Below are 27087 nucleotides of genomic sequence, written 5' to 3'. Positions count from 1 at the left end.
CACCATCTGGCTTCTGCAAACCCCTCTTCACACGGGAACCCTGTGGGCAAGTGTGGACATGACCGCGGGGCCATGCAATTCCTCTTTCTCTTTGACTGAACACCAGATAGCTATTCCCTCTAAAAATAGCCAGGGAGGACTTCCCTTTGTGGCATAGTGGAAACGAATCTGACTAGTTACCATGAGGATGTGGATTCGATCCCAGGCCTCGCTCAGTGGGTTAAGGATCCTGTGTTGTTGTGAGCTGTGGTATAGGTCGCAGACCCGGCTCGGATCCTGCATTGCTGTGGCTGTGGCTGTCGCTGTGGCATAGGCTGATGGCTGTAGTTCCTAGCCTGGGAACCTCCATATGCCTTAGGTGTGGCCCTAAAAAGCAAAATAAATAAATAGTCAGGGAGAGAAACTGTTTTAATATATTGTAAGCCCCTGCATGCCTCATTCCTGTCTACAAACACCCCCACACCGTCCAAAATGCAGAACAGCCATCACCCTGCTGTATTCTATCTGGAAGCAACCCTAACCCTATCTGGAAGCAACTTTCAGGTACACTGCCTCTCGCTGGGAAATGGCTAGCCTATTCCCTCTAAATCCCTAGTCCCTCTCTTGGTTTTATGCAAACCAAAACAGCCAGAATGAAATCGACAACTTTTATTACAACTCACATATTTCACAGAAAAAGGGATGTAGCATGAAGTCAGCTCATGTGAAAAATAGCAAAATACAAGTTTGTCCAAGTTGCTCTATTTACATCTGGGGCAGGGTCTCCCCAGACTTCAGGCACAGCAGCTGCAGTTGTCCGAGGCCCCTTTGCAGATGCAGCCCTGGGCACACCTGGCACAGCCCGCGGGGCAGCAGGAGCAGCAGCCTGGGGAAGAAAGGGCAGAGTGAGAGTCAGAGGACACTTTATGGGAAACTGCCCTTCCCATCTGTAGGCCTGGCACAAGCTGTCCCCAGGCCCAGGGCACCCTGACTTGAGGATGAGGTGCTGTGTCCTGAGAAAAGTGCCCTCAGACTCCAGGTAAAGGCTGCCTGCTCCATCTGAGCCCAGGACAGGGCAGAGCCCTGGAGAGACAGTGACGGGGCCTCCGGGGACAGGAAAAAGCCAGCCCCCAGAGCCATCGATGAAGTGAGGAAAGTCTTCAAGACCAAGGTGGAGGCAAACCCCAGACAGAACAGCTCCCAGTACAGGCAGGGAAGCTCTGGGCCACCTTCACAGGAAAGGGCTGCGCCAGGTCAGAGAAGCCACACATGGTCACTAGTTCATGGCCGTAAAGCACTTCTGCCCCAGAGAATATTAGGAAAGCAGCATCACCAGGCAGAGAAATAGTTCTAGTGTCAGGTGGGTTTGCTTGGTGGTAACCTGTATGGGCCTCAGTCTCCCTGTTCTAGAATGAGAGGTTGGGTGCCAATCATGTCCAAGGTGCTTCTAGTCAGGATCCTGACTCACTTCCTAATAAGGGGATGCCAGGAAGTTTGGTCACTATCCTGCTCCTGCCTGCTCAGCTCAGGGCTCCCTCCTCTGACTCAGCCCAGACCCCAGACCCCCAGGGAAGGCCCCACACTCACTCTTCTTGCAGGAGGTGCATCTGCAGGCTTTGCACGTGCAGGAGCCTGCGCAGCTGCAGGAGCCGCCTGCCAGCAAGGGAGAGACAGCAGTGAGCAGGAGCGGGACCCAGGGGCCACAGCAGATGTCAGCAATGCCTCTCTTACCCTTCTGCTCTGTCAGGGCCCAGCCCTGGGAGCTCCTGCCCCACTCAGGCACATGCAGAAGCCCAGCTTCTCTCTTCTGGAGCAGAAAGGTAGGTCCCCTCCGATTTCCTCCACAGGCAAGTCCCAGGCTCCAGACCCAGGCCAGGCTGACTGGGCTGGGGGCCAGCACCTTATGAGCCAAACTCCAAAGAGGCAATGTCCCCTTCTCCCACCAAGTCCTGTAGCTCCAAGGTCTCTTCAGAGCACTGCGTCTCAGTCTAGATGTGACCTGCTGGGTGATCTGCAAAAGGTTAGCCTGGAGCCTCAGTGCCCCCAAATTTGAAATAGAGCTAAATGGAGACTGGACATACTTCCAGGACTTTGTCTAGGAGGAAAGCCCTGGACCAAGGACAGGAGTCTATTTGAGCTCACACAGTCCTCCCTTCTCTCACCCCAGGGACCCCACGTCATCCTGTGCCAGAGATGGGGCATCCTAAGGCTCAAAGCCAAGGTCCTTTACCAGGGGAGCAGGAGCAGTTGGGGTCCATGCGGAGATGAGGTGAGCTGGGAAGTCCAAAGCAAGCAGTTAAGCAGACTGACTTCCTTGGTGGGAGGCATGTTGGAGCCCAGGGGTCCGCGTGCTGGGTTTATGCCCAGAGGAGGCAGCCGGGGGCGCACAGAGGCCTCGCTCCCGCCTTGCACGGGCCAGGTGAATCTCGTCCACTTGCAGTGAGCAAAGCCCCAGGCTGAGCGTCAGATTCTCCTAATGCACCTGGGACCTGGTGCACATGGAGGGCTACGTTTGGTGCCTTTTCGCCTGGAGGGACTGTTTGCTAGGAGGTACGCAGCGTCCCACCTCCCTGCCCCACCCTTCCCTTTTCTCCCAGAGGTCAGTAGCCAAAGGGGTTCCCAGGTTTTCTGGGAATTAAGCCCCCTCATTCTCGCTGCCTTCCCCACCACCCCTGACACCACCCTCCACCCCCGCCAACCCTTGTGCCCCACCCCCTACCCCCCACTGTTGTCCTCAGGTTTGCCCTTTCCTGGAACCCGTGTGCAACCCCAAGCTTGTGCTCCCGTCCTCCCAGGTATGGCTGGAGCCTGAGAGTTGTGTGCAGAGATGAGTGGCAGATGTGACCTCCACCACCAATCCCCCCACCCCCTGTCCTCGTCTCCAGGATGGTCCTTAGGCAGCGTTTCTCTGACGTTTCTCCCTAACAGCACCGCTGTGAACACAAGCCTCTGCCTCCCATCCTTCTGTTCTCCAGGGCTGAGTGGGTGGATGGCATTAAATATCAAAGCAAGACAAGTGGATATTTGCCTTTCCATATTCAACAGTGGGAAGAGCACTGGGCTGGCAGTCAGATCCTTGGCATAGCTCTGTGACTTTGCTGGTCTTCACACTCCTACCTGTTGGTCCAGCCAGGAGCACATCTGGACTGTTTCCGAGGACCTTTCCAGTTCTGAATAATGAGAGGCAGGATTCAACCTTCAGTGACATCCTAATCGGTCATCTTTGGCAAGGAGGCAGGACAGCTGTAGTCTAGGTTCAGACCTCTGAATCTGATCTGTGTGCACCATGCACCGGGGCAGGTGGCTTAAAAATCTGTGTGATTGGCACAATCACTCCAGCCCCTGCAAGCTCGGTCTGTTACTAGTTCAGTGTAGATCAAATGACATGAACGGTGGGCGGTACTTTGTCTGCGTAAACGCTGTGGCGGCATCTGATCCTAGAGGGGCAGTTGCAGGTCATCCACACTCTCCCCGCATCAGATCAGTGACTTTCCAATCAAACTCTAACCTTCCACTCACAGTAATGATTGCGAGACAAGGATTAGCCTTTCCCCAAGAGCTTGTTGGGGTTCAACACGATTCATTCCCTGAAAAGTCACTGTGAACACTATTTATTAAGTTCTAGTGAGGCCCAGGCAGCTCTCACTTAATACTACATAAAGATATAATCTCCTTTTTGTAGGAAACGGAGACTCAGAGTTGAGCGACTCATTCACAATTTGCAGCAGGCAGTGCCATACTGATCTGTGAACCAGGACTGCTTGATACCAACATGCGCTCACAGGCTGGCTCCCGAAATCCCCTCTTCACACAGGGCACCTGTGGGTAAGTGTGGTCCTGTCTCTTGGGCCATGTGACTTGTCTTTCTCTTTGACTTTACATTCCATAGCAAATCCCTCCCAAAATTCTCAGGGGGACTGGCCATTGCCATTATTACAAGTCACTCAGTGCCTCACTCTTGCTTAATAAACACCACACAGTTTCATAACTGCCAGGGATCGAACCTGCAACCTCATGGTTCCTAGTCAGATTCGTTAACCACTGCCCTCACCCTGCTCAGGCAGACACGGAGTCTTTCAGCTGGAACCAGTCCCCAGGTCCTCTCCCTCATGTTGGGAAATGGTTTGGTGTTACCTCTGAGTTCCTGATCACTTTCCTGGTTTCAAGTAGATTTTGAAGACACCAGTTCAGCCTGACCTGAAGGAACTTCCAAAGATTCAGAGCCAACTCACCACAGGGAGATCTCAGGGTGGTGGGTGTCCCATTATGGGCACTGGGCAAGCCAAGACTGATATGCCCTGTGGGCATGGGGGGAGGGGCAGTGCTACTCCAGGTGTGTGTGTTTCCATTATGGGCCATTTGCAAAGTCGTTTCAGTGTTCAGTGCACACCTTTGATGAATGTGTGGTTTCTTTTTCTTTTTCTTTTCTTTTTTTTTTTTTGTCTTTTTGCCTTTTCTAGGGCTGCTCCCGTGGCACATGGAGGTTCCCAGGCTAGGGGTCTAATCAGAGCTGTAGCCACCGGCCTATACCACAGCCACAGCACAGCAATGCGGGATTCGAGCTGCGTCTGTGACCTACACCACAGCTCACGGCAACACCAGATCCTTAACCCACTGAGCAAGGCCAGGGATCGAACCCGCAACCTCATGGTTCCTAGTCGGATTTGTTAACCACTGAACCACGATGGGAACTCCCTGTGTGGTTTCTTTTTAATGGAATTATAGTTGATTTACAATACTGTGTTAGTTTCAGGTGAACAAATGTGTAGTTTTTAAATATAATTTTTTCCCAGGTTACTGCATTTCTTGTGTACTCATTTAAATTTGTTGAATCAAAAGTTGGGTTTTAGAGAGTTCCTGTTGTGGCTTAGTGTAACGAACCTGACTAGTATACATGAGGACTCATGTTTGATCTCTGGCCCCACTCAATGGGTTAAGGATCCAGTGTTGTTGTGAGCGGCTATGTAGGTTGCAGATGGATGAGGCTCGGATCTGGCATTGCTGTGGCTGTGGCATAGGCTGGCAGCTATAGTTTTGATTTGGCCCCTAGCCTGGGAACTTCCATATGCTGCAGGTGTGGCCCTAGAAAAAAAAAAAAGAAGGAAAAAAATTGGGTTTTGTATATTGTGTTCTTTTGAATTTTTCTTAATAACTCAATTTTATTTTACCAAAGTTTAGGTTTGTGAGGATAGAAAATAAAAACCCCAGCTAGGAGTTCCTGTCGTGGCTCAGAGGAAAAGAATCTGACTCATATTCATGAGGACAGAGGTTCGATCCCTAGCTTTGCTCAGTGGGTTAAGGATCTGGCGTTGCCATGAGCTGTGGTGTAGGTAGAAGATGTGGCTCAGATCTGGCATTGCTGTGGTTGTGTGGTGTAGGCCAGTGGCTACAGCTCCAATTTGAATCCTAGCCTGGGAACCTCCATATGCCATGTGTGTGGCCCTAAAAAGACAAAAAAAAAAAAAAAAAATCTAGAAAATTCACACCAGGCTCTCCGTGCAGGGAGTTTGAGACTCTCAGGTAGGGATCAGGTAACTAGGGTTTTGATTCCAACTTCTTTAGGGTCCACCAAGCCTAAAATCTATGAGAAACTGAAGTTATCCAGGGTTTTCAGAGAGTGGAAAATGAAGCACTGAGAAGTCACCAACCCTTGCTGTGCCACCAACCTTTGACATGAGAACAGAGGGGACCTTGTATCTGCCCAACACCTTCATATCATCTGGCCTGATGCTCTTCTATTTTACAGAAGATGAACTCAGTGAAGGAGTGTGTTTTTTTTCAAGGCACTCAGCTTATTAGGGACTAACATTTTGTCCCAGGATCCGAGTCTCTGCACTTCTCATCCAGTCTCCTCCACCAGCCCTGGATGGCACAAATATCCTTATTCCCAGTGCACAGAAAAGAAAGCCGAGTCAGAGTAGTGTCAGCAACTTTTATTATCATTCACATATTTCATAGGAAGGGAATGTAGCAATCGAGTCAGGGTCATGTAAAAACGCAGGTTGGCCCACATTCCTCCATTTTCATCTTGGGGCAGGTGCTCCCCGACATCAGGCACAGCAGCTACACTTATCTGATGCCCCTTTGCAGACGCAGCCCTTGGCACACTTGGCACAACCCACAGGGCAGCAGGAGCAGCAGCCTGAGGAGAGATGGGGAAAAATAGATGCCGGAAATGATTTTTTTCCCAGGCACCTCCTTGCCCAACAGCAGCCAGGCCACAGCCCTCAAATCCAAGGGACCCTTGGTGGAGAAGAACATGCTCTGTTCCAAGACAATTGGGAGGACCTTTGGGGTTTGGGTTCCACTAGGAAATGGCTTCCTTGCCCCACCTAAGTCCAGGACAAGGTGGAAAGTCAGAAGCAGCTGTGACAGGTGCCGAGGGGCAAAGGAAGACTAGCCCCCTAGGGCTGTACACTCCCTCACCCTGGTGGCATCCCCCAGACACCCAGCGATGGCCCCGCACTCACTCTTCTTGCAGGAGGTGCATCTGCAGGCTTTGCACGTGCAGGAGCCTGCGCAGCTGCAGGAGCCACCTGCCAGCAAGGAAGAGACAGCAGTGAGCAGGAGACAGCGGTAGGACCCAGGGGCCACAGCAGATGGTCAGCAGTCCCTCCCTGCATCCTCCTCCTGGGTGCAGAGCCCAGCGCTGGGAACTCCTGCCCCACAAAGAAGAGTCAAGTCCCCCCACCCCCTACCTTCTGTGTAAACGGCTGTGCACTGCCTCCTATTTACCCCAGAGCGATGGCCCCAGGCTCCAGAGCCGGTGCAGGACGCCTGGGTCTGGCGGCCAGGACCTTCTGTTTGAGCCCAGAGAACGCAGTGTCCCCTGCTCCCACCCAGCATAGGCAACTCAGAGGCCTGCAGAGAGCACGGTGGCAGACCCAGAAGCCCGTCATCTCCCGGACAATGCGGGCAGGAGAGCCGTGAGCCTCAGGGTTTCTGTTTGTGAAACTGTCGAGGGAGAAAGCTCATTTGGAGCTCACTAAAGAAATCCACCTCAGCTCAAGTTCAAAATACACCCTCCTCCAAACCCAGGGACACTTCTTGGTTTAGGGGAAGGGGCATCCGCAGTGCCAGGGCCCGGGGTCCCTTACCAGTGGAGCAGGAGCAGTTGGGGTCCATTTGGAGGCGAGGTGTGGCCGGAGGTCCAAAGCAAGTGGCGAAGAGGCACTTGTCCTTTGGGAGGCGTGTGGCCGAGGAGCCCGCGATTCAGTTTATACCCGGAGGAGGCGGCCCGGGCGCAGAGGCCCCGCCCCTCGCACCTGCCCGGCGGAACCGCGCCGCCCGCAGCACTCGGGGCCGGGCTGTGCGCCCGCCCGGGTGCAGGCAGGGTTCCGTGAGCAAGGCTTGGGTAGGTGTGCAGCGCCCGGGCCGCCCCTTTGGCCCTAGAACTCGTGGATGGCCGGTGTGCCGGGCGGCTGTAGGTGTCCCAGACTTTCTGCCCGCCCCTCCCCAATTTTCCCGAGGTAGGCTGCGACCTTTCTGGGGGTATCTTGTCTATTTCTGCCACCCCAGCCCTCCACCCCAACCCCGTGCAATTGTCCTCAGTTCATTCTTTCCCAGAGCCCTTGTGCAACCCCAGCCCACACTAACGTCCCTGGTTTGAAGGGAGCTGTGCAAAGACCTGAGGGAGTTGTGTGCAAAGACCCATGGTGGATGTGACCCTTGCCCCCCAGTACCTGTCCCCGCCTTGCGCCTAGAAGGCCTTTGGCCCTGTTTTTTGTTTTTTTTTTTGTTTTGTCTCAGTTTCAAGGCAGACACTGGCCTCTGCTCCCATTCTTTCTCCACTCTTTAAGTTTGACCGGCTGTATGCGCACGTTTGTCTGGGTCCTTTGCATAAAACTCTCCAGAGACTTTCCACACCCTCTGCCAGCCCACCTCACTCCAGGAAAGCTGTGCAAAAAATGCTCCCAGGGGAGGAATCATTTTAGGTGACATGCAGATCTAAGGTTACATAATATATCAAGAAAAGTAATCATTTCCTTTCACTATTACTGACCACTACACAGCATTTTGTATGAGGGTTAATCATTTTTTGATCTTTCAACCCTCACAACGACTCTGAAAGAGGAATACTTTTTCTTCTTTTCTTTTTAGGGCCTCACCCAAGGTATATGGAAGTTCCCAGGCAAGGGTCAAATTGGAGCTGCAGCTGCTGGCCTACACCACAGACACAGCAACCTGGGATCCGAGCCACATATGTGACCCACACCATAGCTTACAGCAATGCCAGATCCTTAACCCACTGTGCAGGGCCAGGGATCGAACTCTCAACCTCATGGATCCTGCTGAGTCACAATGGGAACTCCAGGAATGCTATTACTTATGAGCCCATTTGGCTGATGGGAAAGGTAAGTAACTTACTTGGGGTCACAGAACTAGGAAGTGGTGTCATTGGATCTGAATCCAGTCCGCTTCCCAAGGGAAGGAGAAAGTCCAGGATAAGCTTTTCCTTTGACCCAAAGTTTTCCTTTGGTGTATCTTCAACATTAATGTACTGCTTGAAATCTTTTAAACAGAGGTAAGCCTCAAGCTTATCAACGCTTCAGACCTGTGTCATGATTTAGTTCTCAGGGACCTAGATTGTCTTTTCAGTCTGCAAGACATCACACTGGTACTACCTTGATGATGTTATGCTTATTGGAGCGAGTTGCAGGAAGTAACAACTACTCTAGCCTCATGGGATAAGACTCAAGGAGTTCCTGTTGTGGCTCAGTGGTTAACGAATCCAACTAGAAGCCATGAGGTTGTGGGTTCGATCCCTGGCCTGCAGCATGCTGAGCAGCCCGAGCCGCAGGCATTTGATCCTTAACCCACTGAGCCACCAGGGAATTCCGATTTTTTTTTTTTTTTTGTCTTTTTGTCTTTGTTGTTGTTGTTGCTATTTCTTGGGCCGCTCCCGCGGCATATGGAGGTTCCCAGGCTAGGGGTTGAATCGGAGCTGTAGCCACCGGCCTATGCCAGAGCCACAGCAACGCGGGATCTGAGCCGCGTCTGCAACCTACACCACAGCTCACGGCAACGCCGGATCGTTAACCCACTGAGCAAGGGCAGGGATCAAACCCGCAACCTCATGGTTCCTAGTCGGATTCGTTAACCACTGCGCCACGACGGGAACTCCGGAATTCCGATTTTTAATTAAAAAAAAAAAAAAGCCAGTTTCTTAAAATAAATCTCTCTCTGGTTGTATTTCTCTGGAGAATACTAATACAAATATATTTTTAAAACATATAAATCATTTAAAGGAAACATGTTCAGTAAAATACTGGTGCAAATGGTAGCAGAAATGGCAAGTATCTTTCTGTTTTTTCCATAAGGGCACAGACTGTGGTGTGCACGGTTATAAATCTCCAGTGCTGATCACAGTTTTGTGAGAAATGTGAAAGACTTTTTGGACCACAGGTCACGTGCTCAAGTGGTGGATGAGGACAACACAGGACACACAGCTAGGCACACCAGCACTGCTTCTTTGTCTCAAGGTAAATAAATACCCCCATATGTTATGTATAATAATAATAACAATAATAATAACCAATAGCTAACATTAAAGACCACTCACCAGGCCATGCTGAGTTCTTTACATGTATTAACTCTTTAATCCCATGAGCCATATACATTCATTTTGCCCTTTAACAAGTGGAAGAGACTGAGCCACAGAGAGGTTATGTCACGTGGCTGTAAGTGACACAGGTGGGACTGGCATTCATTCAGGCAGACGGCAGCAATGTGCCTGCCCCCGCCCCCCGGGGCACCATGCCAACACATGAAAGGTGAGGACATTGAACACCTGGCACAGAGGGAACAGTGGAAGAGCACTGAGCAAGCAGTCAGCATAGCTCTGTGACCTCTCTGGGATTCAGTTTCCCATGTGTCATGCCAGGAGCACAATTGATCCATCTCAAAAGGTCCTTCTAACTCTGAATACTGAGAGGCAGGACTTAGTATCCAGTGCCATCATGATTTGCCAGCCGTGGCCAGGGGGTACGTTCAGCTGTAGTGGAGGATCAGACCTCTGGCCTCCAAGCTGTGTGACTTTAACCTCTCTGGAACTGGCACAGTCACTCTAGCCCCTGCATGTCACTCTCTCACTGGCTCCTGTGCAGCTCAAATGACACAAACATGGGAAAGGCTTCTGAATCTCTCCTAATGCTGTGGCAGTGTCTTGTCCCAGGGAGCTCATTGCAAGTCACCCAAACTTCGTTGGTACCGGATCAGCAAATTTCCAGTCCCTATCCTTAACCTCCCACCCAAAGTAATGCTTCCAAACCAGTGAGCATTTCTCCAGGAGCTCGCTGGGAGCTGAAAGGATTCCCTCTCCCGACAGCCAGTGGGGACATAGTGATCGTCATGGCCATTGCTTATTAAGCCAGGAGCCAGGACACTGTCCTTTAATCCCCACATAGAGATATACTCTCCTTTTCACAAATGGACGCAGGTTCAATCCCTGGCCTTGCTCAGTGGGCTAAGGATCCAGCGTTGCCCTGAACTGTGGTCTAGGTCGCAGACGCGGCTGGGATCCCTCGTTGCTGTGGCTCTGGTGCAGGCCAGCAGCTGCAGCTCTGATCTGACCCCTAGCCTGGGATTTTCTGTAGGCCATGGGTGTGGCCCTAAAAAGAAAAACAAAAAAACACAAACAAGTGGAGAAGGGGAGACTCCGAGATGTCGACGCACTCTCACAGGTCATACCACTTGTGGCAAAGTAGGCGGTGAACTGAGCGGCCCACACAGTCAGCTCGGGCTGTTTTCTGAAATCCCCCCTTCACACAGGGCACCTGTGGGCAAGCGTGGGCCTGACTCCTGGGCCACGTGACGTGTCTTTCCCTTTTATTTTACATCAAATAGCAATTCCCTGTACCAATAGCCTGGAGGACTAATTGCTGGCATTAATTACGAGACCGTGGGCGCCTCCTGCTTAATAAACATCCCCACACCGTTTCCAGGCAGACGTGAAATACTCATCTGGAACCAATTCTCAGGCACACCTCCTCTCCATGGGAAATGACTGGGTAATTCCCTCCAAATCCCTTGTCACTTTGCCACTTTCACGTTGCCAAGGGCTGGACTTTGGAGGGAAAGATTTCAGCCTGAGCAAGGGAAGGACTTGCAAAGATTCAGAGCCAAGTCACAACAGAGACCTGTTAGGGGTGGTGGTTGTCAGGTCACTGGAACTGGCCAAGTGTACATTTCCTGTGTGGATGCCGGGGAGGTGGCAGCAGTGCCATACAGGATGTGGGGGGCTTGTTTATGAATTGTTTCCAGTGCTCAACCTTCAATGAATGTTTATAAAATTTCTAATTTTCTTGGAGTTCCCTCATGGCACAGTGGGTTAAGGATCCAGCATTGCCACTGCAGCAGCTTGGGTGGATGCTGTGGTGTGAATTTGATCCCTGGCCTGGAAACTTCCACATGCCAAGGGCGTGCCAAAAAAAAAAAAAAGCATTAAAACCTCTCTTATTTGTTCTTCATATATTTATTGAAATTACATGTGTTGAATTTAAAACCACGGGCTTTGTATCATTCTTTTATGGCATATTTTTGTGTGTCTTTTTAGGGCTGCACACACAGCATATGGAGGTTCCCAGGCTAGGGGTCCAATTGGAGCTGCAGCTGTGGGCCTACGCCGCAGCCACAGCCATGCAGATCCGAGCTGCATCTGCAACCTATGCTGCAGCTAGTGGCAATGTTGTATCCTTAACCCACTGAGTGAGCCCAGGGGTGGAACCCATGTCTTCATGGATACTAGTTGGGTTCATTACTGCTGAGCCACGACAGGAATTCCACTTCTGTGGCATTTTTATGGTAATTTTTAAAAACCAAGTCTTGTCTGTGATGGGTAGGAAATCAAATTTGTTCCTTCACTACGGGGATTTTTTTTCTGGCACCCCATTTAGATTCAAGCAAGTGGGGGAGTTTTCCACCTCTTTAGTCACTTTTAAGCCTAAAATCCAATGAGGAAGTGAAGTTGAAATGGTGCAGAATGAGAATTCTGGATTGAGAAGTTTCTGAGCCACCAGCAGAGCAGACTCTGTATCAGCCCAACACCCTTATAGCATCTGGCCTACGGCTCTTTCATTTGATAGAAGATGAAGTTCAGTGAGATAACGTGGCTTGAAGGGACTAACATTTCCATCCAGAAACCAAGTACTTCTAGTCCATTCCCCACTCCCCTGGTGAGCAAGTCAAGGAAAACAGCCAGAATAAAGCCAACCATTTTTATTATCATTCATGTACTTTATGGGAAAAAAGAAAGGAATATAGCAAACGGGTCAGGTTGTATTTAAAAAATGCAGATTTGTACACATTGCTCTATTTACATCTGGGGCAGGGTCTCCCCAACTTCAGGCGCAGCAGCTGCACTTGTCCGAGGCTCCTTTGCAGATGCAGCCCTGGGCACACTTGGCACAGCCCACGGGGCAGCAGGAGCAGCAGCCTGGGGAAGGGAAGGAGGCAGCAGAGATGAGCGCTTGGGGTTAGGGATTAATAAGGCTTCCCATCCTCCCCAGGAGAAGTGCCGCCTTTGCTGAGGAAGAAACATCTACTGCCCTATTTAAATTCCCCTCGGAGACGCAGAGGGCTAACAACACGGTGGGAGGGGGAGCGCATTAGGGGTAGGCGTAGAGAGAATTGCACTTACTTTTCTTGCAAGAGGTGCATTTGCAGTCTTTGCATTTGCAGGAGCCGGCACACGTGCAGGACCCACCTGCGAAGAGAAAGGCAGATGTAAGAACGGGCCCTGGAGACTTGATCGCGGGCATGCGTGCCAAGAGACCGGGTTCCACAACCAATTCGTGGGATCGTAGGTAAGCCACGGACTCTGATTTCCTTAAGTGGTCAGGCAGGGTTTCCTCGTGTAACTCAGAGGAGGGCGCATCAAAACGCTTTAGAAAAGGCAGTTAGTACCCTGAACGTTAAGTGGGGAGTCAGAAATTGCTTCTCTAGCTTTACCATCAATCGTCAGCCCTGGGCCAGATCTCCTTACCAGCGGCGCAGGAGCAGTTGGGATCCATGGCGAGCTCAAGCGGAGGCTGGCGTGCGGAGACCGCGGCAAGAAGGAGGGCGAGGAGGTGGAGCCGGCGCGCTGGGGCGGAGCGCGCGGCGGGCCGCCTTTATAGCGGGAAGAAGCCGGGGTGAGTGCAAAAGCCCTGCCGGGCCGGGCGCCGCCTGCACACGCCCCACGCTGAGTCACTGGCGGCCCGTGCGGCGCACCGGGCTGTGCACACGGGCCGCGGGGCCACGGTTCCCAGAAGCCGCCCAACGTGAGCACCTCGGCGAGGGAGGGGCCGCGCGCAAATCTCGGATGCCGCGTGGGGGCGGCCAGGGGCCGTGTGCCAAACGCCCGGCCCCTGCCACCCGCTGCGGGCAAGGTCCCCGGCCACTGCCTTCCCCCTGCCCTGTATTTGAACTTTAGAGGTTAGAGGGCAGGTGAAAGCTGGTCTCAGGGATCCTGCTAAAAAAGAAAACCGGTTGGAAGTCAGGACAGATTGAAAAAACTCTTTGTACCTGTCCAGGCTTAATAATTGTGTAGCATCATTTTAAACCCGTGGGATGGTTAGTGATGACATACTGTATACTGAGGGCTTCACCATGCTGTAGGGACGGTAGTAAGTGTGTTATGTTCCAGCGCTTGTTTAATCCTCCAACAACCCCGTGAGCTAAGGACTATTCATCATTCCCACTTTAGAGAATGGAGGCCCAGAGAAGTTAAGGAACTTGCCCAAGGTCACAGAGCTGCTGAGTGGCAGAGCCTGGTCATTCAAATCAGTGGGCCCAGCAGATGCTGAAGGCCCTCTAAGGGTAGGCATCACCAACGGGGGAGAATAAGGATCAGGAGCCATAAAAGTTCATAGGGGGGCAGCCTCACTGGTGTGTGGGGAAGTTAATACGAGGGTCATTGGCTGGGAAGGAGGTTCGGGGGAGAATAAGGATCAGGAGCCATAAAAGCTCATAGTCAGGGGGGCAGCCTCACTGGTGTGTGGGGAAGTTAATACGAGGGTCATTGGCTGGGAAGGAGGTTCGGAGAGAGGAACCCAGTCTAGCCTGGGGGGAGGTGGGCCATTGCCTGGGGCCTGAGGGTGAGGAAGTCTTTGTTGGGCAGGGGAGGGGAAGGAGCTGAGATACAGGAAGCGGCCGGCTGGAAAGTTGGCATGGCCCTGGCATATTTGGAAGGGGAAACCCCACAAGAACTTTCTTCCCCAGTGGCTGCTCAAGGGGACGAGTGAATGTGGTGTCCACATTCCTCTCTGGGGAGGCACATCCTGCCCCCCCCTGCTGACACGTGTCTGGGAATACCCAGAGTGTGTCATTGGAGCATCAGCGGGTTACTGGAAAGTTCCTGGAGGGCTTAGGAAACGTTGCTTGCTGCACCGGGGAGTTTCGTGAGAAGGTGGGAGGAGGACAGGCTGTGCTTGCTGTGTTTACTGTAAAGTCCTCTGGAAATGTCTTTGCAGCTCAGGTCAGACATCACTTCCTGCTGGGAGCCCATCCTGACCCCCGCGCTAGGTCAAGGTGCCTGTGGAATGTGCTGGTAAACAGCCTGTCCTTTTCCTGCCTGGCACTTCCCATGTCTGTAACACGTAGGAACGTGTGTGGTTCTTGGATTGGTATCTGTGTCCCTCTGCACCTCAGCCCGATGCTGTAAACACCAAGAGCACGCACTGCTCCGGAAATGTACCTCCAGCCCCTAGCTTAGGGCCAGGTTTGCAGGAGGTGCTTAATAAATATTTGTCGAATCGATTAATAAGGGTAATTCTCTCAATGTCTCCCTTCTTTCCCAGCCCCACCCCTTGCATTAGGACTGATTACAAGATGAAAAAAAAAAAAAAAACCTGTTTTTCACCACTCTGGGAACTGTGTGCTTGCTCACTCAGGTGAAAATGCAGGGGAGTTGACTATGAAAAGGACTAAATTCTAATGGTCACTCTGCCGCTCACTTGCTGAAGGACCTCAGGTTGTTACGGGCTAGGGCTCCCCAGACTTCATCTGTCAAATGATCAGATTGTGCTAGAATTTGAGGGTCACATTCAAGCATCCTCTGACTTTAGAGCCAAGGGCTCAGAAATCTCCCTGCGTCTGGCAGCCCCGTGGGCTGAGCAGGGAAGGGCTGTTTTTGGGTTATGGGCAGATTTTGTTCTTGTTTTTTATATATGCACGCACATTACAGAAGCCATAATTTCTGGTTTTTTAATAAATCAGAGGTCACTGTCCACTCAGGGGAAACAACTCAACTGTATGAAGAGACCATAAGACTTGTTTTTGCCCTGAAAAGTTTTGAATCCTAGATGTGGGCCATCCGTGTGGGCAGTAAAATTTGCTTTCACATCCAAGCTGTCACCTTTGAGTCATTTTGAGTCTGTGAGGGGAGGGATGACCAGCTAAGGAGAAGGGGGGCCCAGGCCCAGTTTTGCTCATCTCTGTAACCCTGAAGCCTCCATGTGTGGGGGACAGAGGTGGAGAGGAAGGACTTCCTAATGCCTGCATTCCTCACATGGTAGGAGGTCAGGGAAAAGAAGCCAACCAGCCTTAGATGAGGAAAAGCACCCATCTGATCCGCAGATTTGTATGAGTCATCAGTGTGAGGCAGTGGTGTGGCCCCAGCCTGCATTAATAGAAGCATGCCACTTAGAAGGAAGGAGGTAATTTTTTTTTTTTTTTGTCTTTTTAGGGCCACACCTGCAGCATATGGAGGTTCCCAGGCTAAGGGTCAAATTGGAGCTACAGCTGCCGGCCTACGCCATAGCTGCAGCTGCAGCAACACAGGATCCGAGCTGCATCTGCAACCTACACCACAGGATCCTTAGCCCACTGAACAAGGCCAGGGATATAACCCGCGTCCTCATGGATATTAGTCGGGTTCGTTAACCACTGAGCCACAATGGGAACTCCGAGGAAGGTGATTTTTCATATCTTTGATTTTTTTTCCTTTTAGGGCCACACTTGTGGCATATGGAAGTTCCTGTGCTAGGGGTCAAATAGAGCTGTGGCTGCCACAGCCACAACAATGCTGGATTGGAGTTGCAGCCTGCAGCAATGCCGGATCTTCAACCCACTGAGTGAGGCCAGGGGTCGAACCCATACCCTCACAGACACCATGTCAGGTACTTAACCTGCTGAGCCACAATGGGAACTCCTCATATCTTTTTAACTGCTAAGGTGATATATATAGTTCTGCTGCCCAGCTATCCATTCATCCTTCCCCTGCGATGACACCCTTAGGTTTCCTTTGTAGAATCACTCTTCCCCATTCTTAGTCCATATGGTTTGGATGGAGTAGACCCCATCCATGGGTTTCTGGGACAGTCCATCTCCCTGGCCATAGTGATTGGCTCTGATTATGTCACCCCAGCTGTGAACCGAGAGAATCAAGAGACATGCTGGGAGAATGGCAGATGCTTTTTCCATCTAGACTTGAACCTGAAAGGATGTGAAACTGAGTTTCTAAAATCTTTGTCTTCATAATAAAAAGCCTGAGAATAAATTCATCACAAAGGAAATGGAGTCTGATAATAGCATTGAAACACCTGGATCCAGCCAAACCTGAAGCTACTGTGAATCAAATTTTTCCTTTTTTGGGAGTTCCCATCATGGCGCAGTGGAAGCTAATCCAACTAGGAACTATGAGGTTGCAGGTTCGATCCCTGGCCTCGCTCAGTGGGTTAAGGATCTGGCATGGTGTGAGCTGCGGTATAGGTCTTAGATGCGGCTAGGATCCCGCTTTGCTGCAGCTGTGGCGTAGGCCAGCAGCCATAGCTCTGATTTGACGCCTAGCCTGGGAACCTCCGTATGCCTCGGGTGCAGCACAAAATTTTTTTTTTCCTTTTTTGTTTAAATCGTTATGGATAGATTTCTAACTGCCACCCTGAGAGCTGTATTCATTGTTGGGCTTCACTAGTTCAGAAGAAGTCCTAAGTTGATCACAATAGTCCTAAGACTCAAAACCCCATCATGTGAACAACAGCTGAGAGAGATGAGCAGGTTCAATGTGGAAGAAGACACTTACCCTCAGACATGTGGACAGTGGTTGTTCCAACTATCCATAGCTCGCAACAACTTACCTAAAATTGGCAGCTTTAGACAACAACCTATTTATTGTCTCTCCTGGTTCCCCGGGGTCAGAAATTTGAGAAGGGCTCATTTGGGTGATTCTTTTGTTTCATGTATGGCTGACTAAAGTCACTCAGTGATATTTAGCTGATGGATGGGCCAGTCTGGAGGATTGAAGACAGCTTCACCCACAGGTCTGGCACCGTAGCAGGCATGGCTAGAGGGCTGAACTCAGCTGGAACTAAAGACCAGAGCTCCCTCGTGTGGCCTCTTCAGCATGGTGGCCTCAGGGTCCTTAGTTCCTTACATTCAGCTCAGGGCTCCAAGGGCAGGAATACTGAGAGACAGGGGGAGTAGCTGTGAGTTACTTAAGCCCTGGAGCTTGAAACTAGGACAGGTCACATCCACCACATTCGACTGGTCAAGAAGCCACAGAGCCTGCCCAGGTTTGAGAAGACAGAATGAAGACTCTGTATCTTTTTCTTTTTTTTTTTTCATCTTTTTTTAGGGCTGCACCGGCGGCATATGGAGGTTCCCAGGCTAGGGGTGGAATCGGAGCTCTAGCTCCTGGCCTACACCACAGCCACAGCAACACCAAATCTGAGCCGCAACCTACACCACAGCTCCCGGCAACGCCAGATCCTTAACCCACTGAGCGGGGCCAGGGATCGAACCTGCGTCCTCATGGATGCTAATCAGATTCATTTCCACTGAGCCACAATGGGAACTCCCAAATACCCCCTATATTTTGATGGGAGGAGTCAACACAAATGCAGATATCTCTAATCTGCCGTAGTAGTCATGGGGCATAACATTAAGCACCTACTAGGCATTGGGACATTGAGTTGATTTCACTTAGAGCGCCCCACAGTCCTACAAGGCAGACACTGTGAGTCCCTCCATTTTACAGGTGTGGCGCTAGAGAGAAATGCGGCCTGTGCAGAGTCTCACAGTTGTTAAGTGGCACATGGGGATTTGAATCAGGATGTTCAGACTCCATTCCTATGTGTTTATGCCATGCTGGTAAGACAAGAATAGACTTGTGTTCTGTGGTCCCAAAGGCAGGGCCAGGAATAATGATTCTGCCCTGGGTGGGAAAGGCCTTCTTGAAATTAGAGCTGTCACTCCTGGAAAGGACCACTTTAGGAGATAGTTTCCCATCACTATGGCCATAGAAACAGATGCTGGTGGATTCTGGCATTCGCCAGCGGGATAGAAAGAATATATATGTTTATTTGTCGCAGGAAGATCATCAACACTGTGGAGGCGGTGAACCAGCCTGGGTACCTGCCTGAGATGCCCGCACCCTTGGAGATGAATAATGTGTTTGACACAGGCTTGGGGACAGGTAGCCCTACCTCTACAAGCTCTCCTTCCAAATCACCCTCGCCCTGGGCACCTCCGTCACCACCATCATGCACAGGCTTGTTCAGGACACCCGTGCCTATAAATACAGTTTTAATTTCCCTTTTAATGTGATTAGCATTACAGTATATGTACACCTTGTTTTTCACTGAATGATAAGTTGCGGCAGTCTTTGCATAGCAGTACCCAGACGCTTACAGGATTCTTTTTATTAGATTTCATTATGAAATTTTTGTATTTGTATTTTTGTATTTCCCTCCTGAAGGATATTTAGCTTGTTTTGAGGATTCTGCTGTTACCAGTGATGGTACATTGAACTTCTGGGTTGAAGATTTGTACATTTTATTTTTTACTTTGTTTATTTTATTATTATTACTATTATTGTCTTTTTGCCATTTCTAAGGTCATTCCCGCGGCATGTGGAGGTTCCCAGGCTAGGGGTGGAATTGGAGCTGTAGCCGCCGGCCTACGCCAGAGCCACAGCAACCCTGGATCCAAGCCGAGTCTGCAACCTACACCACAGCTCACGGCAACGCTGGATCCTTAACCCACCGAGCAAGGCCAGGGATCGAACCCACAACCTCATGGTTCCTCGTCAGATTCATTAACCACTGAGCCATGACAGGAATTCCTGTACCTTTTAAATCTGAGTAACTTCTGTTAAAATATTCTCCAAATATCTCAGGACCCTGCTTTCAATCCTTTGGAGTTTATACTCAGAAGTGGAATTGCCAGGTCACAAAGTAATTCTATTTTTAACTTTCTGAGGAACCACTATTTTACATTTCCGTTTTGTTTGTTTGTTTGTTTTTGCTTTTTAGGGCCACACCTGTGGCATATGGAGGCTAGGGGTCGAATCAGAGCTACAGCTGCCAGCCTACACCACAGCCACATAGCAATGCCCTGATCCGAGCTGCATCTGCAACCTACACCACAGCTCACGGCAACTCTGGATCCTTAACCTACTGAGCGAGGCAAGGGATCGAACCTGCCTCCTCATAAATACTAGCTGGGTTCATTACTACCAAGTCACAGTGGGAACTCCTACCTTTCCTTAAATAGTGCACAAGGGTTTCAGTTTCTCCACATCATTGCCAACACTTGCTCTTTTCTCTTTTTTGGATAGTAGTCATTTGCTCTGGTCTGACTGTTCGTGTGCTTTGGGGCCTTTGAGAGGTGTTTGTGTTTAAGTCATGAGGGTGGCGCTCTCATGAACGGGATTAGTGCTTTTATAAAAGAACCCCCACAGAGCCCCAGGTCCATTCCACCATGTGAGGACGCAGTGAGACGTCTTTGACCCAGAAGAGAGCCTTCCCCCAACCATGCTGGCACCCTAATCTCAGACTTCTAGCCTGTGAGAAATAAATTCCTGTTGCATATAAGCTAGCCATTCTGTGGTATTTTGTTATAGCAGCCGGAATGAACAGACACGATCCTAATGGGTATGAGGCGATCTAGCTTTATTTTAGTGCTTTTTGTAACACAAGGCAAGCCAGAAACAGAGAAAACAAGCATGGTTAGGTTTAAAGGCCTAGACTTTAGTCAGACAGCATAGGTTCACATCCTGGCTCCACCACATTCTAGGTATGTGACTTTTACACACAAGACAGCAGGTCCAAAATGGAGTCACTTAGGCTAAGCCCCATGTCACCAGACTTGGGCTTTCCCAGAAATGGAATCTTTCATCCATCAGAAATCACCTGATCAGCTCCAGTTAGATGATCTGCCTGATAGGCCCCTGCCATCCCCTAAAGGAAAACTGCAGTAACCATCCCACTTTTTTGCCTGTTCTAACGTCCTTGTTCCTGGTCCCTTCCAGCTATAAAAGTCTTTCATTTTGTGCAGCTTCTCAGAGCTCCTTTCTATCTGCTACATTGGATGCTGTCCAATACAAATTGATATTGGCTCAAATAAACTCTTAAAACATTTTAATATGGCTCGGTTTATCTTTTAACAGACCTCATGCAAATTACCCTAAGCCCTATTGCCCCATTGTAAAATGGGTATAACAATCCTATCATTATTCTAGAATGGTAAGGATCAAGTACGATAATGTGCTTAAAAGGATTTTGCACAAGATAATCTCACATTTATCAATTTTTTTTGGTGTCTCCACTCCAAAGTAATAAGCATTCTCTTATTTTCCTCTTCCAAATTCTTGCATAGGTTTTATTTTGCTCCTGGGTGTTTAAGTCAATTGAAAATTATTTTTTAGGCGTTTCTGCTATGGTGCTGCAATAGGATTGTCTTTGCAGCGCCAGGATGTAGGTTCTATCTCCCGCCTGGCACAGTGGGTTCAAGGATCTGGCACCACCGCGCCTGAAGTGTAGCTCTGTGGCCCAGACCCTGCCTGGCCTGGGAACTTCATATGCCATGGGGTGGCCAAAAGAAAATTACTTTTTCTATGATATGCAAAGGGCTAGTCAATTGTTTCAACACTTTTCACTAACTAGTGTATCTTTTTGCTGCTAATTTGATCATCTCTTACTTGCAGCTGCTCTGGGGCCTGGTTTTGAACTATCCTCTGTCCAACTGTTCCATCCCTGAACTGGCACCACTTCCCAAGCTTGAGAACAAGTCCTGCTGTGTGGTTAGAGCAAGGCTTTTTTGTTACTCCTTTTCAAAACTGGCTTGGCTTTTCTTGCATGTTGTTTTTTTGAAACTCAGCTTCCTGGGTTTTAACAAAAATCCTGGTGGACTTTTGAATGGACTGTCCTGATAAAGTAACTTGGAGGAAAACTGACGTGTTTACAGCATTGTGTTTTCTGAACTGGGAAACTTTTCTCTCCCAGAGTTCTGTTGTTTCTTTTTCATTCAATCCAGGTAGATCTGAGTGTTCCCTTTCATCAAGGAATGAACCGAAACTACCACGGATTAAAGCTCTCATTACCCTTCTACCCCTTGAAGAAGGGACACAAACTGCCAAATGAGAAGATTTGAAAAGGAGCAGAACAGTCAGCAGTTGGGGAGACAAGCTATTCAAGGCGGTGACCTTGGAAACACAGTTGACATTTTGCCAAGACAGCCCCCCCCCCCGGGAGGGGGGCCTGAACTCTCCTCTAACGACTCTGAAGATGCTAGAAAACTCGAAACCACAGGCCTCTGGGGTCTGGTTTTAACTTCCCCAACCCCATGAACAGATGAAGATAGTGAGCCTGAGAGGCTGGAGAAAGAGACAGAGCCACTGGAGTTCCCATCGTGGCTCAGTGGTTAACGAATCTGACTAGGGATCATGAGGTTGCGGGTTCGATCCCTGGCCTTCCTCCGTGGGTTAAGGATCTGGTGTTGCCGTGAGCTGTGGTGTAGGTTGCAGATGCTGCTCGGATCCCGCATTGCTGTGGCTCTGGTGTAGGCTGGTGGCTACAGATTCGATTCGACCCCTAGCCTGGGAACTTCCATATGCCGCGGAAGCGGCCCTAGAAAAGGCAAAAAGACAAAAAAAAAAAAAAAAAAGAAAGAGACAGAGCCATATGGGCCTGGTCTCTCTTCTCTCCCTAGAGTTGAACTTGACTTGGCAAGAGGGTCAAGTGCCTGCTGCAGGTGCGGAGGGTGTACCTGCCCCCAGAACTCCAGCCCAGTCTGCAGTGGACCAGGGGCCAGCATCCAGATTTTACCTCCCACCGGGCAGTTCCCTCAGACTCAGCTTCTTCTACCCCCCACATCCTTTCCCTTTAAGAAGAGACCAGTCCTTGGTTTACGCCTTTCACAGGATTTATTGTCACTTGCCAGTGGCTAGCAGGGGAAGGGGACCAACTGCGGAGCCTCACCATGGGGACAGGTGGCACTAGGCCACCCAGCACTATTTACACACATTTTGCACGGAGGGGCACGTCCTCACTGGCAGCAGCTGCACTTCTCTTCCTCAGCTTCGGCCCCCTCTCCACCTTTACACACGCAATCCTTGGCGCATTTCTCACACTCGGCAGGGCAGCAGGAGCAGCAGCCTGCGGATAAAACAGGAGGTGCCCAGTCTGAGGGCCTCTCCTCCCCCATCTGCCCCCATCAAAAGGGAGGGAGAAGAGGAGGGGTGCCCCCTTCCTAGTCTCACAGCTGGGTTGACCCAGCACTCTGGGCTACCCTGGGAGAGGGGTATTAGTAACTAGCCCACAGCCTCTTCTATGAGTGCAGGAGCTCAGGGATGGTGGGGTTAGGCCCACGCAGGGGAGTGCAAGGCCCTAAGGAGAAAACATCCAGGGTAAATGGCCTTGAAGGATAAACCTGGAGGAGCAGAGATGGGACAGGTGTAGGTGTCCAGGAGATCCAGGGGGGCCCATGTCCAGTCCTACAAAGAAAGAAGGGCACCTTCCTTCCATCTCCTACTCCGTCTGCATAGGACACTGCTTTGGGGAGATTCGGGGCAGGTAAAATTGAGGGGGTTCACAAAGTCCGGAGAGGACCCGAGGGACCCTAGCTTCGGACCCCAGCCTCACTACTGGCTCCCCAGGCACTGGAGGTTTTGACGGAAAGGTTGGGCCAGGCACTGGAGGTTTTGAGGGAAGGGTTGGGCCAGGGTAGCAGTTCTCAATCCCTGCTACCCATTAGAATCCTCTGAGCATTTACAAAAACATCTTGAATTTACAAAAACATCACTGAAGGAGGGGGCCCTGCAATTGTGTGGTTCTGTGCCAGTAAGGGTCAGAAGCAACTCAACAGGGGGCCTAGGAGTCACCCCTTGTGGGACAGACGCTCTGCACAGGGGGCAGGGGCAGTGGGGTCCCCACACTCACTCTTCTTGCAGGAGGTGCATTTGCATCCCTCGCACTTGCAGGAGCCAGCGCAGGTGCAGGAGCCACCTAGAGAGGGAGGTGCCACAGGAAGGGTTAATGTGGTAAAACTCAGGGTGGGGCCAGGCCTCAAAGGAGGAGGTGGGGTGCCAAATCTCAGTGCCCGGTAGGGTGTAGCCATGCCTATCCTTCATGAAATTACAAATAGGAAATAAAGATCCCTTTCCCCAGATGTCCTTGAGCAAAGGCGAAGGGCATGGGTGCAAGTGAAGGGGCGCTCTGTGCCGCAGGCTGGGTGCGGGGGCTCACCAGTAGGGCAGGGGCAGGTCTCAGGGTCCATGTCGAGAGGAGCTGCCGCTGGAGCAGGTGGAATTGGCTTCTCCCGCAATTGGACGCACAAATGGCAGCAGGTGGCGAAGCTTTTATAGCCCCAGGCGGGGGCGCGCAGGCACGGCCGGCTCGGCGCAGGGCGCCCCCTCTCTCCAGCTGGGAGCACAAGCCTGGGCGGAGGCGCGCATTGCAGCAGCGGTTCCCCTCCCGCGCCGTGTGCAAGGCCGGGCGCTCCTACCCCACCCCGCTACCGAGTGCACAGCCGGGCGCGCGCCGCCCTCCCCACTTGCTGCCGTGCGCGCGCAGCCACCCACTTTCCTCCGGATGCACAGAGGACACTCCCCGCCTGCCCGCTCACGTGCGCCTCTGCCGCTGCCTCCACCGCAGAAAGGGCGCACTCCGGCCTCTGAAAGCGGAGAAAAGGTGCTTTGTTATTTCCCAGCCCTTCTCTGCCTTTTAGGCTCTCCACCCCTTATTCCTTATTCAGGAGTCTTTGGTATGCCAGGTTCGCCCAAATGGGGTGCTGAGCCACCCTGCTCTAGACCCCGTTCCCTGTCTGTCTCTCGGGGCGGGGGCCGGAAGAATCCTAAGGCCCCTGGGAGGCTAGAGGGCAGGGCTGGGGTGACTAGTGGGAGGGTTTTTTTTTGGGGGGGGTTATGGTGCTAGGTGGCTGCATCTCAGCTTCAGAGGGAAGCAGATCTCCTTTTATCTGTTCCTTCTGTACTGTTTCTCAGAGTCCCTTGTGCCTGTGGTAGGCTGAAAAATGGCCCCTCCAGAGATAGCTGTGTCAAATCTAGGAATCTGCGACTATTATCTCATTTGGAAAAGGGGACTTTGCAGATGTAATTAAGGATCTTGAGATGAGATTATCCATGATTATCCCGGAGAGGGCCTAAACCCAGTGAGGAATGTCCTTAGCAGATCCACAGAGAATGGAAGAGGAAGTGAGGTGACCACAGAGGCTGAGATGGGAGTGATGGGGAAGGCAGCCCTGGAAGCTGGACACAGAAGTTCACGTCCTTGCTATAAAGCTGTGTCCTCACCCGGTACTTAATCCCCAGGAAGCAGGGGAGCGAAGGACAGCATTAGACAACTGGTTAAGGGTTAAAGAAGTAGGAGACAGGATTGCTGGTGGCATCTCAGACGGGACAGTCACATGGTGACCCCTATGTGGAGGCCTCACTTTTCCTGCTTGTAGTGCAAGCAGCTTTCACAGGGCCCATTGGGCTTCACAGGGGCAGGACTCAGCTAGAGATACAGCGAAAAAAAGTTACCCAGGACCCTTGCACTAAAACATTCGAAAGGTGGCATTGGAGGGGTTAGCCTCTGGCTTTTGTTTGGAATAGCTATTGCCTCCGCAAGAATGGAAGTTCCTTCTCGAGCCCTCCCAAAGCGATCTAATCTAAACCTCTCATACCCTATACATACTCTCATACTCATATGCACTTTTTTTTTTTTTTTTTTTTTTTTTTTTAAGGGCTGCACTGAGGCATACGGAAGTTCCCAGGCTAGGGGTTGAATCGGAGCTACAGCTTTGGGCCAATACCACACCCACAGCAACTCGGGGCCCGAGCCACGTCTGTGACCTTCACCACAGCTCACAGCAACGCTGGATCCTCAACCCACTGGGTGAGGTTAGGGATCGAACCGTCATCCTCATGGATACTAGTCAGGTCCGTTACCACTGAACAGCAATGGGAACTCCATCAAATTCCACTTTTTACAAAGAGCCACTGAGATAGGCTAGGACATAAGCCCCTCGACCACAGTGCTCACACTTGCATTTGGACAGAGATCTCCTCCAGCAATAAAATAACAACAACAAAACTGTAAGCGACTAAAAATAACTGTAGGCATGCTGCAGTCAGGGCAGTTATGGGCAATAAGATACAAAAAGACCATAAACCAACTGTGGTTTCTGAGGTGCTGGGAGCAAAATCAGAGTACTACCCATGATCCCTGCACACAGCACCACCAAAGAGTGGGCAGATCTCCCCCTACCCTCACCCATTTAAGGAATCAGCCCACCCTCCTTGGATAGGGAGCAAGCACACCAGTTTCTTGTTTTCATGGGCTTGTTTCTTGTGGGCTGCAGCACGAGGCCCAGTAAAGCCTTGCTTGAATTTCCTATCTGGCCTCTTAGCAATTTCTCTTGGTAAGAGTCCAAGGGCCCTGAGTGGGTACACCCCCTTAGGACTTGCAGACCTTGCTCTTTTTTTTTTTTTTTCCCTTGGTAGGCCCACACCCGAGGCATATGGAGGTTCCCAGGCTAGGGGTCTAATCGGAGCTGGAGCTGCCGGCCTACACCACAGCCACAGCAATGCTGGATCCTTAACCACTGAGTGAGGCCAGGGATCGAACCTGCCTCTTCACGGATACCAGTCGGGTTCGTTAACCACTGAGCCACAGTGGGAACTCCCCCTGGCCCTCCCTCTTGGGAAGTGGTCCCAAGGGCTGCTTTCTAAGGAAGGCAGATGTGGGTGAGTCTCCAGGCTTTGGTTTTGCTGAGTGAAGGAGACTGAGACTCCCACAGAGAGACTGGCCCCTGCTCCCAGTCTCCTCCGTGCACAAAGGGGCCTCTTCTAAATCTGAGCTGGACAAGCACTTTGGTATATTGGTGGGAAGCTGCCCACTTGAAAAATATTAGCTTCCAGGGGGCCTCCAACTGCCCTCGACTGTGGGGTAGAGCTAGCTGGCTTCTCTGGGCTTTTGCAAGATTGCTTTGTGCTGGTGCATGAGTCTAAGTAAACGTCAGTCAAGTTGAAGGAAGAGAAAGACCAACAAAGGAGAGTCCAAGAGGAGATGCTATCATCTGATATCCCAAGGTACTGAACTTGAAGCCCAAATTGCTTCTCGACATTGGCTCCTGGCAATTTTAGGTGGCAGAGCTCAGCATCTCTAGCTCGACTGTTGATTTCTTGTTTGTTTTCATTTTGCCCAAGGGCACTCTGGCCTCAGACTTATCTGACCTAGGCTCTAGCCTTGACTCCTGCTCAAGGCCTCAATATCTAGGATTTTTTGTGGTGGGTGAAATGGGCCTCCCCCCACACTCTCAGCCAAGGATATCTCCCCTCGGACCTCACAGATTTCCTGGGATCAAGGCCTCAGATCCTGGAGAACCATCTCCCCTCACCTCCTATCCCCCCCCCTTTTTTTTTGCTTTTTAGGGCCACACCTGTGGCATATGGAAGTTCCCAGGATAGGGATCGAATTGGAGCTGGAGCTGCCGGCCTACACCACAGCCACAGCAATGTGGGATCCGAGGTGCGTCTGCGACCTACACCACAGCTCACGGCAACGCCGGATCCTTAACCCACTGAGCGAGGCCAGGGATCGAACCTGCCTCCTCATGGATACCACTCGGATTCGTTTCTGCTGTGCTACAATGGAAACTCCTCCCCTCCCCTCCCCTCCCGTCTTGATGGGTAATTTTATGTGTCAACCTGACCAGGCTCAGGAATGCCCAGATAGCTGATTAAACATTATTTCTGAGCGTGTCTGTGAGGATCTTTCCAGAAGAGATTAGCATTCGAATCAGCAGGCGGAGGAAAGAAGTTCACCGTCGCCAGGTGGACATCATCTACTCTGTGGAGGATCCAAGTGGAACAAAAAGGCGGAGGAGGGCTGAACTTGCTCTCTGCCTGAG

The 27087-nt window shown here is 51.0% G+C and overlaps 4 protein-coding genes and 1 long non-coding RNA gene across 6 annotated transcripts; 1 reads left to right on the top strand and 4 right to left on the bottom strand.

Moving 5' to 3' along the window:
* On the bottom strand, positions 700-2243 carry LOC100739663 (metallothionein-1C). The gene is made up of 3 exons (XM_013988537.2): positions 2210-2243; positions 1567-1632; positions 700-865 (listed from the first exon to the last, which is right to left on the bottom strand). Exons 1-3 carry the CDS (start codon positions 2235-2237, stop codon positions 774-776), a joined length of 186 nt encoding a protein of 61 aa, XP_013843991.2. The 5' UTR covers positions 2238-2243; the 3' UTR covers positions 700-773.
* Positions 1643-10470, top strand: LOC110260926. Its single transcript, XR_002344542.1, has 4 exons — positions 1643-1799; positions 2147-2248; positions 3662-3804; positions 9300-10470. It is a non-coding gene; the product is annotated as an uncharacterized LOC110260926 (long non-coding RNA).
* On the bottom strand, positions 5898-7230 carry MT1D (metallothionein-1E). Of its 2 annotated transcripts, none has more exons than XM_021093893.1 (3): positions 7077-7230; positions 6450-6515; positions 5898-6121 (listed from the first exon to the last, which is right to left on the bottom strand). In XM_021093893.1, exons 1-3 carry the CDS (start codon positions 7102-7104, stop codon positions 6030-6032), a joined length of 186 nt encoding a protein of 61 aa, XP_020949552.1. In that variant the 5' UTR covers positions 7105-7230; the 3' UTR covers positions 5898-6029. The 2 variants fall into 2 exon arrangements, with proteins under 2 accessions (XP_020949552.1, XP_020949551.1); XM_021093892.1 differs by lacking the exon at positions 7077-7230 and adding an exon at positions 6678-6933.
* MT-2B (metallothionein-2A) lies at positions 12181-13090 on the bottom strand. The gene is made up of 3 exons (XM_003355808.4): positions 12962-13090; positions 12617-12682; positions 12181-12412 (listed from the first exon to the last, which is right to left on the bottom strand). The coding sequence occupies exons 1-3, from the start codon at positions 12987-12989 to the stop codon at positions 12321-12323; spliced, it is 186 nt and encodes a 61-aa protein (XP_003355856.1). The 5' UTR covers positions 12990-13090; the 3' UTR covers positions 12181-12320.
* On the bottom strand, positions 22081-23480 carry MT3 (metallothionein-III). Its single transcript, NM_214056.1, is given in 3 exon segments — positions 22081-22331; positions 23115-23180; positions 23421-23480. Coding segments are annotated over 3 exon segments (207 nt in total). The 5' UTR covers positions 23452-23480; the 3' UTR covers positions 22081-22221.

Source organism: Sus scrofa, chromosome 6, assembly GCF_000003025.6.
Source record: "Sus scrofa isolate TJ Tabasco breed Duroc chromosome 6, Sscrofa11.1, whole genome shotgun sequence".
Classification (NCBI taxonomy): Eukaryota; Metazoa; Chordata; class Mammalia; order Artiodactyla; family Suidae; genus Sus; species Sus scrofa.
This window is presented reverse-complemented; position numbering and strand designations above follow the sequence as displayed.

What these genes read in the sequence shown, in the direction of transcription:
- LOC100739663 (XM_013988537.2), bottom strand. Translation starts at nt 2,237, where the DNA reads ATGGACCCCAACTGCTCCTGCTCCCCTG. An exon ending in CAACTGCTCCTGCTCCCCTG is followed by an intron (nt 1,633 to 2,209) that starts GTAAAGGACCTT and finishes CCTTGCTGGCAG; the next exon opens with GCGGCTCCTGCAGCTGCGCA. An exon ending in ATGCACCTCCTGCAAGAAGA is followed by an intron (nt 866 to 1,566) that starts GTGAGTGTGGGG and finishes TTTCTTCCCCAG; the next exon opens with GCTGCTGCTCCTGCTGCCCC.
- MT1D (XM_021093892.1), bottom strand. Translation starts at nt 6,825, where the DNA reads ATGCTGGGTGGGAGCAGGGGACACTGCGTTCTCTGGGCTCAAACAGAA. An exon ending in CACAGCCGTTTACACAGAAG is followed by an intron (nt 6,516 to 6,677) that starts GTAGGGGGTGGG and finishes CCTTGCTGGCAG; the next exon opens with GTGGCTCCTGCAGCTGCGCA. An exon ending in ATGCACCTCCTGCAAGAAGA is followed by an intron (nt 6,122 to 6,449) that starts GTGAGTGCGGGG and finishes ATCTCTCCTCAG; the next exon opens with GCTGCTGCTCCTGCTGCCCT.
- MT-2B (XM_003355808.4), bottom strand. Translation starts at nt 12,989, where the DNA reads ATGGATCCCAACTGCTCCTGCGCCGCTG. An exon ending in CAACTGCTCCTGCGCCGCTG is followed by an intron (nt 12,683 to 12,961) that starts GTAAGGAGATCT and finishes TTCTCTTCGCAG; the next exon opens with GTGGGTCCTGCACGTGTGCC. An exon ending in ATGCACCTCTTGCAAGAAAA is followed by an intron (nt 12,413 to 12,616) that starts GTAAGTGCAATT and finishes TCCCTTCCCCAG; the next exon opens with GCTGCTGCTCCTGCTGCCCC.